Source organism: Coptis chinensis, chromosome 5 (genome assembly GCF_015680905.1).
Source record: "Coptis chinensis isolate HL-2020 chromosome 5, ASM1568090v1, whole genome shotgun sequence".
Lineage (NCBI taxonomy): Eukaryota > Viridiplantae > Streptophyta > Magnoliopsida > Ranunculales > Ranunculaceae > Coptis > Coptis chinensis.
In genome coordinates, this window is record NC_141460.1 from 61056136 (window position 1) to 61071109 (window position 14974).

The window sequence follows — 14974 nt, forward strand, 5'->3', positions numbered from 1 at the left end:
AAATAGGTTTTGAGCTTCCAAAATGAATCGGCAAGTTGCCAAATTGTTTAAGGCAATTTCCGAAAATAGAAAATTGCCAAACCCGGAAACGGAAACAAACCATATTCTTGATTTTCTAACAACCCTGGTATCTTTTATACTGGATTTAGAATAGTAACTTCTAAACTCTCCTGGATTTCATGCTACCACCACACATAATCATAGATATGCCGATATTGGCCAAATTCTCAACCTTTACTCCAAGATAACTTTACAGAAGATGATCATATAACGAATTATGCTCGGTATAAATATTACTACCCCCAAACAATTCGGGAAGGTGGGATTAAAGATAAAAACACGCACAATTCGAAACTAACCAATTATATTAAAAATAAAATTTAAATCCAAACAACATAAAACAAACACATTAATATTTAAATTTAACAACTGAATTAAAATCCAACTAATAAAACAATAAAAATAATGAAATAACAGCGAACACAAGCTGATGGTGAACACCTAGCCATGTGATGAAGATGGACCCTGAGATGGAGATTGGTTCTGGGATGAAGAATGGCTTGAGCCATCTGTCCTTCGGCGACAACGCTCATGCCTTTCAGACCCGGCTGAAACAGAATCCTCCACGGGTGGCATGCGTCGTAGCATCTCTATTTGGAACAAGCGCTGTGCTTCCATCTCAGTCCTGAGTACTGCATACTGGGCTTGGTGATGTTGGTGGATAGTCTCCATGTTAGACAAGATATCGTCCTGACCCCTTTCGAGCATTTCAAGTCTCGTCTGAAGGTTCATTTGCTTATTTCGAACTACAATCTGTCTATCTCGGATATCTTCACAAATACCATAAACGCAACGCAATCCAATTTGCAACACTTGCATGCGTTCTAAATTAGAACTATAACTATCTAATGCAACATCATCCAGATATGTCATATCCTCCCTTTCATCCTCCGACTCAACCACATTTCCTTGGCATTAACGGCCAAGTCTCTTGGATGCAATCCGTATAGATACTTGCATTAGAATGCAATTTGATCTTAATAGGAGCAGATTTTGCGACAGCTCTAAATGAGAGCATGATCTTAGTGATCAATACGGGAAGAGGCGCCATGCTCTTTCCCACTCCTCTAATCACATTAAAAATTAAATCGAGGATGCAGAAATTATACTTATTCATTTGCAAAATCCAGAGAACGTGCAGACATTGAAGACCGATATCGCTGACTTTGTCTTTCAGGGGCGTTCCTACCAATCCACCGAGCTCTGACCCGGTTGATTGGTTCTCGTGGTTGATGGCGCTTACGCGCAATGAGAACTTCGTATTGTATTCACCCTCCACGACGGTATCTTTCATCAAGCGGGAACTCCATTAGATTGGGATTCCGAATGGTTGTTTCTAGGTTGCTTTCAAAGCGTAATTCCTAATTCCTAACATTTCGACCAACAACCTGTCGTTACTTCCCTCCTCGTTCTCGCTACCTTAATGAAAATCCTATCCCTCCAATTCTCGCTTCTTATAAAACTGTTTCTACCAAATCGTAGTGATAGAACTCCTCGGTCGAGTACCACGCAGTTCATTCAATTTCTCCTATTCATCTCGGCGTCGTAAAATGGGGCGCGTCGACGCAAAGCGGGTGCTCAAAGACAATTCTTCATCGTAGCGCCATTGAAGTTTTTGAAACAACCAATGGTTTTGTAGACGGTGAAAGAGGCGAGTTTGATGTAAAACAACTAAAAACAACGGTGGTGGCGATGGTGGGTACGGTGGCAGGTTGAAGCTTGAATTGGTGGCTGTTTTCGGAGTTTTAAAAAGTAGCACATTTCTACACATAATGGACTTTGAAGCCTAAAATGCATAAAAACACGTAATCAGTATTAACTCTTAATTATTACTCACATAATTAGTCTAAAAGTATGACTGTTACAGGGTTAAAACTACAGTTTTGGGCTCTTATCACACCCCTCCCCCATAATACTCATGGAAATATGTATAGTCATAGAGGTATGCATTATCGGTCATATATCCCCATGTGTGCATAGGATCAGGCAAGGGTAATCCCGAAACTAACGCTACCAAAGACTTACTGAATTCCATTGTCGTATCCTCAATTGCAAGGGAAAATTTTTGTTCTCCATCTTGGTTACAATAGAAAGTAATATTGTTGTAGAAAAATGCAGTAAGCTGAGGTGAATACAAGTCGTCATCACTTGCCAGTAGATGCTGCCATCCTAACTGCAAGATCCTGTCGCAGAACCAACCTCCATAAGTCTCGCTTCCCAACAAGTCTTCGAAAGACTGCTCCGGTATTACTGTAAAAGATGTCATCACAAAACTACTCTCTAGAATAGCTGCAAATGATCTTAGAACAACCCACAAAAAAATCAAAAAAATTTGTGCCTATGGATGTCAAAGCGCGGGGCGTGCTCAGATTTGGTCTAGGTAGGGCATGGGTCGCGCTCAGGTGAATTTCGAATTACAGTGTTTTGGCGCATGGCGCACTCAGATTTGTGCGGGTAGGGCAGTCGCTCCTCACTGAATCGAGTTATAGGTGGTTCAAGCGCAGGTGGCGCTCAACTGAGGCGCAGGTCGCGCTCTAGGTAGTCTGAGTGGTGAAGTGAAGAATAAAATAGGAAAAATTTGGGAGTGAAAGGTAAGAGATGAAAGTGAGATATGTGGGTTTGTGTGGAGAATGAATGAAGTTTATATAGGTTTTGAGTTTCCAAAACGAATCGGCAAGTTGCCAAAAAGCTTTAAGGCAATTGCCGTAAACAAAATATTTCCAAAATCGAAAACGGAAACAACCCATATTCTTTATTCCAAAACAAACCTAATATCTTTTAGGTTGAATTTAAGATAGTAACTGCTTAACTCATTGAGATTTCATCCTACCACAATATCTACTCATAGCCATGCCAATATCAGCAACATTCCCAACAATCATCACAAAATTACATAATAAATTTTGGATCATATAAAAAACCATGCTAAAAGAAATAATACCACCCCCAAACAATTCGGGAAGGTGGGATTAACACTAAAATCAACGCATAATTTGAAAAGAACCAAATTATATTTAAAATTTAAATTCAAATTTAAATTAACTACTGAATTCAAATTTAGCTACTGAATTCAACCACTTAACATCCAAACTAATAAAAAACAATAAAACAACTAAATAACATCAAAACAACAAATTTTTCTAAAACAACTAGCCATGTGATAAAGATGGACCCTGAGATGAATATTGAGCCTGAGATGAAGAAGGGCACGAGCCATCCGTCCTTTGGCAACAACGCTCATGCCTCTCAGACTCATCTGAAATAGAACCCACCAGGGGTGGCATGCGACGTAGAATCTCTACTCAGAACGGGCGCTGTGCTTCCATCTCTGCCTTCATCTCTGTATCATGCACATTGATAAGAGGCCAAAACTGTAGTTTTAACCCCTTTAACAGTCATACTTTTAGACCAATTATGTGAGTAATAATTAAGAGTTAACACTGATCACGTGTTTTTATGCATTTCGGGCTTCAAAGTCCATTATGTGCGAGAAATGTGCCACTTTAGCGAGATAAAGGAGCAAAGGTCGGTCACTAAGGAGTTCCGTGATTAAAGGCCAAGTTTGAGAAGACAAAGCCTTTCTAAAAGCCGGTCAAAAGCTGAAAAGTCGGCCGCAAAAGCTTGACACACAAAGTCGTGAGAACTTCCGAAGGACATATCTTTGGACTAAGACCTTGGAATGGGGCCTACCTTATGTCAAAACGACCGGCTCGGAAAGAGATTTCCAATGGTCTAAGCCTTGACCCAATCGGAGGAGCAGAAGTGGACGGAAAGTCTGTTGAAGCCAACTACAGCTGAAGAGGGCTTTTTGGACTGAAAGATTTGGGTTTTGGGCATGATTCTCTGGCCCAAAACATGGCTCCAAGCCCATGCACGATTTTTGGATCTGAAAGTATAAAAACAAAAGCTTAATTCTTTGTTAAGGGTAGATTTTTAGGTTAGAAAATAAAGGTAGCTTAGAATAGAAAGTAGCCATTAAAATAGCTTCTAGATCTAGTTTTTCATGTAGATTAATTAAGTTTAGTTCCATTTCAATTATTGTATTAGATTAAACCTTTGAATCTTGTTCTTCATTTTGATTAGATCAATAAAGTAGTATTTTTATCAATTTCGATTTTGTCATTTCCATTTCTAGATCTAATTTTAATTCTTGTCCTTATTTCATTTGAGTGATTAAATTAGATTTCATTATTGTTTAATTAAATAAATTTCAATTCTTTATATCATGTTAGTTTAAAAGTAATCGGAAATGATTGCGTAATGATTCTCGGCTAAACCTCCATTAGAGGGGGTTGAGAAGCCTTGATGAAAGCTTGATTCCGATTAACGTAGATTCATCGTAATTTCCTTTCCACTCTAGAAACGTTTAGTTCAACATGAGAATGGGTTTAATCGTTCACATGCTAGTTATTAATTGGTAGAAATGCCATGTGTAATTAGGGATTAGGAAGAACCAATTGTTCTGCGAAGCAGTTCAATTCGGATTACGATGATTTGTAGTTAATAGGATTAAGTCGAGTTAAGGTGGAATCAATTCCCCTCTAACTCCTTATCATCGAATCAACGTAGCATTCCCTTAGTTATTCCCATTGTGGACTAGTTGCAATTCGTGGGTAGTTGCATCGTAGTCTAGTTGCCTTTTTCGTAAATCTCTCATTAGACTTTAAGTAGAGAGTACGAACACGTGAGAACACAGCATACGGAAGGACTAGGAGTGGAACGAATCACTCTACTCCACTATATCTCATAGACTTGAGAGTAGAATCTTTGATAAATATAGACCGATAAGATTAAGTTTAGTTTTACTTGCGTTTAGAGTTCATTGATTTATTTCGTAGGTAAAGCTATTCATTTGACCATTATCACACATCTTGACACTGAACAAGAGTCTCCATGTTATATTGGAGGTCCGCCTGACCCTTGTCGAGCACTTCAAAACTCGTTTGAAGGGTCTTTTGTTTATTTCAAATTATAATATGCCTATCACGTACATCTTCACAAATACCATAAACGCAACGCAAGCCAGTATGGAGCACTGACATGCATTCTAAATCAGAAATACACATCTCCAAGGCATTTTCATCCAAACATGCCATATCCTCCATTTCATCATCCGAATCAACCACCCTATCCTCCGACAACTTTCAAGTCTTTTGGATACACTCCTTATAAATAATTGCATTTCAATACAATTTGATCATAATACGAACAGATTTTGTAACAGCTCTAAAAGACAACATGATCTTAGTGATCAATACCGGAAAGGGCGCAACACTCTTTCCAACCCCTCTAATCATAGTTAAAATAAACTCGAGGATGCAGAAGTTATACCTCTTCTCCTACAATATCCAGAGACCGTGCAAACATGTCAGACCGATGTCACTGACTTTCTCCTTCCCGATGACGTTCTTACCAATCTACTGAGCTACAGCCAGTTGGTTGGTTCGCAGAGATGACTGTCGAACACAATGAGAATTCGGACATTGTCTTTCATCAATGCAGAAACTCCAGTATACTGGGATTCCTGCAAGGTGGCTTCGAGGTGGAGTTCAGGGGTAATGCCTAAAATCTCAACCAACAACTCTCTCGATACTTCTCTCCTAGTCCCAGCCACCTTCAAAAAAAAAATTTGACCATCCAACTTCCTCTTCTTATAGAATTGTTCGACCAAATCGGAGTGGTAGAAATCATCTGTCGAATACCACAACCTATTCCAATCCCTCCTAATCATCTCTTCATGAAAAAATGGCGTAACACGGCCGGCAGTAAAAGCTTGTTTCGGCAAAATTCTTCGTCTTAGAGCCATTGAAATTTTGAAACGATTTCTAGGTTTGAATAAGGTGGAGGAGACGAGTTTGAGCAAACTCACTAAATATTTGGGAGGAGGCGCGGTGGTGGTCTGAAAATTTTTATAGTTTGGTGATTTTTTTTTTTTTTTTTTTTTTTTTTTGGTGGTGCAAAAGGTTGGAATGGTGGTGGAGATGTTTTGGAGTGGGTGAAACTATTTTGGTGTGGTGTTGTTTAGGTTTTCTTTTCTTTTCTTTTTTTATTTTGGTTAGGGTTTAAAATTTGGTAATGGCAGAATTGGAAAGATGAAGAAGAAGAACGTGATGCGTTCTTGGGTTGTACTGTTAGCTTGGGCCCAAGCCTAATTCGATTTCCAAAATTTTCCAATTTTTTTTTTCCTTTTTTTTGCACAACTTCAAACTAAAATTGCCGATTCGTTACCGGCCCAATTTTTGTGAATAAGATATGAAAACGATCAGGAGAGAATTGTCAATCTAATAATCCATAAAACACTCTATTCTGACTGTGGGTAACATATAAGCAGATGGAAAACACCTCGAAGTGTGTGCGTGATGTAAGTTATCGCGAACGTATGAAATCTAAATTCATAGATAATGTCAACCCGAACCAAAATACAATTAAATGGCATAAGCAATAAAATGAAAAGTTTAGCAATCACGGACGGAAAGACCAACACCCCACCCCCAAATAGGGGTGGAATTTGAGCCGAGTAGCTCGAGTTCGGCTCGGGCTTAGCTCGTTTAAGCTCGCTCGTTTAACTATGTGAGCCAAGTTCAAGCTCCATTTAAGACTCAGCTCGTTTAACTATTTGAACCGAGGCGAGCCTGAGTAGCTCACGAGCCAGCTCAGTAAATTATTTGTGATACATTTTGCACAAGCCCACTCAAAGTAGTCCATTACCCAAGAGTCTAAGTCCGAGACCCAAGATATAAAAGGCCAGTTTCTTTTTTCTAGGTTTCCAACTTCCACATTCAAGTCTGATGTCTCAGCTTCCATAACCTTTTCATCTTTTTCCCACTCACGTACTCTATCACTAACACTAGTACAAAGTCAGGTACTTTTCTTACTCAAATTACTAAGCCATCTTCCTTCGTTACTCATTTTACATTTTTTTTCCTTTTTAGATCCTTATTTTTAAAAAGTATTGTTATGAATCATTTTTATTTCTTGTTCTTTAGCTGATTTTTGCTACTATTACTTCACATAGCCTATTGATTTAAATGTTTGTTGCATACAATTTTTTTGGTAGGCATGTCTCATTTACAACCTCAATTTGTACCCGACATAGATGGGTCGAATATCACGTTACCCCTCCAGTCTGAAAATATCCAAAGTGAAGTGACAGAAGTTCCAAATATAGGTAAACCAAAGAAGAGGCCCGGGCCTAAGACGACAAAAACTTGGACTGAGTTTACTATGGTGCTTGAAAAAATGGCGAAGTAAAGGGTGCTCAATGTAATCACCGCAAGCAACCATTTTCTTATAAGAAAGGAGGGGCAACAAGTCATCTTACAAGGCATTTGAGTACATGCATTCCTCATGGTGCTGCTAAGAACGTCAAAGGTAAAGGTATGAAACAAGGTTTGTTGGCATTTGAATTTGGTGAAGGTAATTTAACTGCATATAGGTATGATAAGGATAAAGTAAAAGATATATTATCAAAGGCTATTATTGCACATGAGTACCCTTTCATGATGGTTGAACATGAACTATTTGTGTTGTTTTGTAAAGCTCTAAACCCTCATTTTGATCCAGTATTTCGAAAACCCATTAGCGACTATTGCTTGAAAGTTTATGAAGTTGAAAAAGAAAAATTAAGATCGACATTTGCGAGTATTGGAATGATAGGTCTAACGTCAGATTCATGGACCTCAAACCAGACTGTAGGTTATATGTGCCTTACAGGTCACTTTGTAGACTCCGAGTGGAAGCTCCAAAAGCGTGTGTTGAACTTTTGTTGATTACCACCTCCCCACACTGGAGTTAACATAGTTGATGGCATTTTCAGTTGTCTTAGTGAATGGGGGATTGAAGATAAAGTGTCCTCTATTACACTTGACAATGCCTCAGCAAATGATGCAGCGATCACTTGCTTGAAAGAGAGTTTTGGGGATAGACTTTACTTTGGTGGTAAGGTATTTCATGTTAGGTGTTGCGAACACATTCTTAATCTTATGGTACAGGATGGGCTGAAATAGATTAAAAAAGTTGTAGAAAATATTCGTGAAACTGTGAAGTACGTCACAATGACCCCTTCACGTCTTCACAAATTTGATGAAATTGTGAAACAACTAAAGTTGCCAAGCAGCCAAGGGTTGACTCTTGATGTACCCACGAGATGGAACTCAACTTATTACTTGTTGAGGAGTGCACTTATATTCAAGGATGTCTTTCCAAGGTACAAGGAAAGAGATCCTCATTATGATTACTTACCATCCGAGGAAGAATGGAAAAGAGCTTCAGATGTGTGTCAGTTTTTGGAGATATTTGATGATGCGACACTTGTATTTTCGGGACAATGTTATCCAACATCAAATCTGTTTTTTCCTGAAATTTGGAAAGTTAGGGAAATTTTGGATGTAATGTCTTTAGATTCTAGAGAATGGATGATATGTATGGTAGCTGCCATGAAAGAGAAATTTGACAAATATTGGAAAGAGTGTAGCTTATTGATGGCTATAGGTACTGCTTTGGATCCATAGAACAAACTTAAGTATATTGAATATGTTTTTAAGAAAATTTATCTTAAACAAGAAGCCAAGGATGAACTTGAAGTTGTTCGGAAAGCATTATTAGCTCTTTATGAGGATTATGTCTCTAAAGAAGCAAGTACAACAAACAATGTTAGCAGTGAGAGTGGTATTGGAGGTAGCAGGTCAAGTGGAAAAGCAAAGTCGAGAGATGAGTTTGAAATGTGGGCCACAAAAATAATAGCACTCAATCTTTACTTAAATCTGAGATAGATGTGTATTTAGATGAAGGCATTTATGTTGGTGATGATGGGCAGCATATTGATATTTTGGATTGGTGGAAAGCAAACACTTTAAAGTTTCGTATCCTTTCGAAGATGGCTCGTGACATTCTTTCGATCCCCGTGACTTCAGTTGCTTCTGAGAGTGCTTTTAGTGCAGCAAAAAGAGTCATTGATGATCATCGAAGCTCATTAAATGAGGACACAATAGAAGGTTTGATTTGTACTGGAGATTGGTTGCGCACTGAATTTGGGATTGGTAAATCAAATGTAAGTTCATTTTATTTGTTCAAGTTTACCATTATTAATATTTCTTTACGCATATATAAATGTGTTTATATAGTGTTGTGTTCTTTATAGGGTCAGATGCAATTTTCTTCCTGTTCATCATGTTCTTTTTCCTTGATATGGTAAGGTCTTATAGAATTTTCAATGTTGTTTTTTTTAATTTCAATTTTGGTGCTAACTTATATCTTCACTGAAGTTGTTTTGGAGATTTTTGGTTGTGTTAGCATGAAAAACTTTCTGAACTTTTTGCCTGTTAAGGTACATTTCATTTCTTTCTACTTCTTTCTTTTTTCTTCTTCTTCTTCAATTTTCCACTTCCTTTTCTTCTCCTCTCCTACTTCTCTACCTTTTTTTTAGGTGTAAGACCGCACTGCCGCAGGGGACTAAAGCTTGAGATGTTCCAAATGTATTCAAGCATAATGAAGTAGATCAAATGGTTTAAATGTGTTCAGTGTGGTTGTTGATAACAAATAACTTCTTATTTTGTAGTATGTACTGGACGATGCAGTTGTATGTAACCACCTTTTTGATATGTTTGGAATGAAATTTGAACCTTAATTTGTTCTATTTTAATTCGAACCTGGCATTCAATTGTAAAACAATTGCAGTTTTAAGATGAAGTATTGAAGTGATGAGATGACATGTCAGGTTCAAATTTAGTATACTAAACTGCAGTTTTACAATTTGCAGTTTTAAATGTGTCCAGCCGCTCATATACTAAAGGAGCTTGTAAAACTAAAACATGCCAGTTCAAATTTAGTATACTAAATTTAGTTTTACAATTTGCAGTTTTAAATGTGTCCAACCGCACGTATACTAAATGAGCTTGTAAAACTAAAACATGCCAGTTTCAAATTTAGTATACTAAATTTAGTTTTACAATTTCCAGTTTTAAATGTGTCCAGCCGCTCATATACTAAATGAGCTTTCCAAGCTCAAGCTTGGCTTGGGCTTGTTTGGGTAACTGAGCTTATTGAGCTTGAGCCGAGATTTTCCTATACCAACTGAGCCTAGCTCAAGCTCAATTTGAAGCTCGAAACTTAGCATGAGCCAAGCTTGAGCCTTCACTAAAATTTACCGAGCCGAACCCGAGCTCACCAATAATCGGCTCGATTAGCTCGAATTCCACCCCTACCCCCAAACAAATTTTAGACAACAGAGTTTAGAAAATTTGTTTTAAATGTGGGTCTTTTAAAGTCAGATTCCCAAGACTTCCTAGATTACTATTTTTATGATTTTAAAAATTTTTACTTTTTATGAATAAGATTTAATATAAGAAAAATGAAAAGCAATAAAGACATAATTCACACCATAGAGGAACATGACTCAAAAACCGAGGAAACATGCAAGAGTGGAAAACATGAATTATGTTAAACGTGGACTTAGGATCCGGTACTTACAGCCACACACTTCATAGGGAGGGCCGGTTACCTGAATAGTGCACTTACCAATATATGGACGTGAAAGGAAGTACACCAAGCAACAAAGGTCAATCCTCATAGACAAGGTCCTGTAAAAGGACTTCCTCCACATCAGGGGACATTAGTCCACATCAGGGGACATTAGCTCGTGAAAATATTTTAACCGTTGGCCATTGACTTGAAAGGTACTGTTGTCCTTGGGATTTACCAAGGTGATTGCCCCGTAAAGGGTGACTTCAGTAACCAGAAAAGGACCAGACCAACGGGTTTTAAATTTCCCTAGAAAAATATGTAGACGGGAGTTGTAAAGTAAGACCTTTTGACCTACCACAAACTCTTTGTGCAAGATTTGCTTATCATGAACACGTTTCATGTTAGCTTTATAATCCTTCGTGAGATCAGAAGAATCGCTACGGATTTCTTCAAGCTCATTCAATTGCAACTTGTGATTGACACCCGCCTCATCAAAATTGAAGTTAAGGCTTTTTATAGCCCACATAGCACGGTGCTCCAATTCAACGGGCAAATGACAAGGTTTCCCAAATACAAGTCTAAAGGGAGACATACCTATAGGAGTTTTAAAAGCATTCAGATAGACGCTTCGACCAATCTTTCCTATCAGGATTTATAGTTGTTTCTAAGATCTTTTTTGATTTCCTTATTAAAAATTTCTACTTGTCCGCTAGTTTGTTGATGATATGGAGTTGCTACCTTATGTGTAACTCCATACTTTTTCACTAGAGATGCAACAACTCTATTGCAAAAATGTGTTCCACCATCACTAATGATGGCTTTAGGAATGCCAAATCGACAAAAAATATACTCCTTAACAAAAAACACAATTGTCTTATGGTTATTGCAACGGCAAACCATAGCCTCTATCCATTTCGACACGTAGTCCACGGTAACTAGAATATATATAAAACCGTGGGACACAGGGAAAAGGGTCCATGAAATCAATTCCCCAAACGTCAAAAACTTCTACCACCCTAATTGGATTTAATGGCATCATATTACGCTTAGTGATTCACCCAAGTTGTTGGCAACGAACACACGTCTTACAATGCACTTGGGCATCTTTAAAAAGAGTAGGCTAATAAAACCTATATTGGAGAATTTTAGCAGCTGTTTTTGATAAACGTAAAAAGATAAAGTTTACCTACGAAATGAACGATGAAACTCAAAACATAAGTAAACTAAAACTTATTTTTTTACTAATTGCTATCAAGTTTTCTACTCTCAATTCTATCGAAATAGAGTGGAGTAACAAATTCGTTCCACTCCTAGTTCTTTAGCATGGAATGATTTCTTACTTAACTAATCGGTCTTAAGTCTAGTGAGAGATTTACGAGGGGAATTCTATACTACGGGGTGGATTCAATTGACAAGTTACGAATAACGAAATGCTACGGAATACTTAAATGTGAATCTAGATAAAGAATTAGAGGGGAAGTGAATCCACCTCGAATCCAACTTAATCACCTAGCATAGACTGTTGTAATCCAATTCTTACGTTCTTACGGTAAGAATTGCTTGTTCTAATCCCTAATTAGCATGGCATTTCTGCCAATTATAACTAGCATGTGAGGTCATCCACCCATTCTCATGGCAAAACACGACCTTCTAGAATGGAATAGACTCTACAACGACTCTACACTATACAACTAAGTTTTCATCAAGGCTTCATCAACCCCTCTAATGGAGGTTTTAGCCTTGATTCATCAAACCATTATTTCTCATTGAATTATAACTAAACATCATACCAAAATTCTAACTTGACTAATTTAACTAATAATACTTCAATCTAATTTAACAACTCATAAATGATACTCAACAAGAATTAAAATTAGATCTATAAATTGAAATGACAAAATCGAAATTGACAAACTTGCTATTTTATTTATCAAACTAATGAAGAACAATGATTCTAAAGATTAATCTAAAACAAGAATTGAAATGAACAAAACTTAATTTTATTTAATGAAAACTACATCTAGAATTATCTATAGTTTTAGGTCTAACTAGCTACCATTAACAAAGAGCTAAGCTTTTGTTTTTATATGTTTCAGATCCAAAAATCGTGGATGGGCTTGGAGCCATGTTTTGGGCCAGAGAATCAGGCCCAAAACCAAATTCTTTCCGTCCAAAAAGGCCTCTTCAATTGCAGTTGGCTTTGACAGACTTTTTGTCCACTTTTGCTCCTCTGATTGGGCCAATACTTGGACCATTGGAAATGTCTTTCCGAGCCGGTCGTTTTGACATAAGGTAGACCCAATTCCGAGGTCTGAGTCCAAAGATACGGCATTCGGAAGTTCTCACGACTTTGTGTCTTTGTTTTACCCGCGTTGACTTTGACTTTTCAGCTTTGACCGGGCTTTAGAAAGGCTTTGTCTTCTTGAATCTTGGCCTTTAATCACAGAAATCCTTAGCAACCAACCATTGCTCCTTTATCTCATCAAAGTGGCACATTTCTGCACATAATTGACTTTGAAGCCTGAAACGCATAAAAACACGTAATCAGTATTAACTCTTAATTATTACTCATATAATTGGTCTAAAAGTATGACTGTTACAGGGTTAAAACTACAGTTTTGGGCTCTTATCAAACCACCCCCAAACAGCATTTTGCTTGTCCTCAAGCAAATATGAGAAATTAGAATAAGTGACCAAAAATGGAGTTCTAACTACTCTCGTTTTCGTGAGTTGCGATTGCATTGACCATATGCAACAAGGCCTTAAACCACTAGGAATTCCCTAGTGGATGAGTTATAGCCTCGTGAGAGTTTTCCAGTGAAGATACTCACAAACTTCATCTATACTACAACGACTAAGAAATAAAACTATTGTTTCCTCATTCATGTCTCAACTATCTATACATCTCACTAGCAAATGAATAAGAATAACCAAGTCAAAAACCTAAACTAATATATGCATAATAATCAATCATCTATGATACAAATATATATACTATGAGTAAAACTATGAAATGCCTAGCAAGTTCGTTTATGAAAACTCGGAATAGCGTCCTTAAGTAGGTCCTCACATAAATGTTAAGACAAAAACCACTCTGATTTTTCTGCTCAAGTTTTGCTGCTCCAGTGTGTAGTGGGCACACTTTACCTTACAATCTCAATGACAAACAAGGAAGCCGGAGTCGATCAAACACACATCGCCACTTACTATCACACTAACCTATTCCTAATTGAGCTAGAGGTCTTTATTAGGTGTTTGGGGATTAGGAGATGGTTTAAGAATGAAGGAAATGGATATTCAAAAGGACAAGTCCGAGATAATAGAGTCTTCATATTATGTAACTTAGAGAAAACCTTGTTATTTTCTTTTGCTTCTATACTTTGTTTCTATCCTTAGCCATATTTTTCTTTTTCTTTTCTTTGGCTTTTGACTCCCTTCTATTTCTATTTTTAGAGTTTTTATTTATTTCTATTTTTTTTTTCTTTTCCTTGGATGGAAACTTCTATTCTTTTTCTGAAGCAACTAACTAATTTTTGTTTACACAGGTTTTTGTCTTCTTCTTTCTTCACTCATTCTATTCTCAGACTTATTCTAGATTGGGTAAGTTGAATTTTTTATTTTGTTTTGTTTTTGTAACAAGGTAAAGGAATTGTGGTTTATGGAAGGCTAAAGAAAGGCTCAGAGGGGCGACTAGCGGAAAATAATTCATAGGTTTGAATTTCTGGCTATATCGATTCAAAGAGGGCCTAAATTCTCGCTTAGGATATGGCATAGTGATCAAGCAAGTGGACGTGTGATTTCTCTATCCGGATTTTACTTCTCCCTTGTGTCATTTCTCAAATGTTTTGCTCATATAAGGCTTTAGGCTATATTCTCACAGGATGTACTCTAGCCTAGATTTCATAAACTTACTGCTAACAACCATAGATACTCATGTAATATATTTATAGATAGATACAAAGATTATTACCTACATATTAACCTAAGTTTCTAACAATTATTCTGATGCAAAAGCGACGTGAGACTTCTAGATTGTTAAGAGCATAGAGAAAGAAAACAATACCAATATTCCTAAGTGTATAGCATAAACTTATTTATTTATATTTTTGAAATTTTTAACTTGAAAACAATTGCATATTATACATATCTATATCCTAACAGATGCCTTAATTACACGTGTTTCTATCCCCCCCCCCCCCCCAACAAGAAGCATGCTTTGTCCTCAAAGCATTTAAATAAAAAGGGTAGAAAAATACCATAGAAACGCGTGAAATTCTGGAACATCTGCAAAACAAGGTTAGAACATACTAATATAGGAAATAAAAAAACTGACGCAACTCTATAAGAGTTCCACCTATTATGGGGTTAACATAATTAAATTGCTTGGGACATAAACAGACACTAACTGAAACTAAAAACTTACCTCCACTCCAACGTTTAAGCATCCTCCTCC

At 37.1% G+C, this 14974-nt stretch overlaps 1 protein-coding gene across 1 annotated transcript; it reads left to right on the forward strand.

Moving 5' to 3' along the window:
* Window positions 1-8114: 8114 nt before the first annotated feature.
* Window positions 8115-8570, forward strand: LOC147498207 (zinc finger BED domain-containing protein RICESLEEPER 2-like). The gene has a single exon (XM_086563178.1). The coding sequence runs from the start codon at window positions 8115-8117 to the stop codon at window positions 8568-8570; it is 456 nt and encodes a 151-aa protein (XP_086419304.1).
* The last annotated feature ends 6404 nt before the right edge of the window (window positions 8571-14974 follow it).

What these genes read in the sequence shown, in the direction of transcription:
- LOC147498207 (XM_086563178.1), top strand. Translation starts at nt 8,115, where the DNA reads ATGACCCCTTCACGTCTTCACAAATTTGATGAAATTGTGAAACAACTA.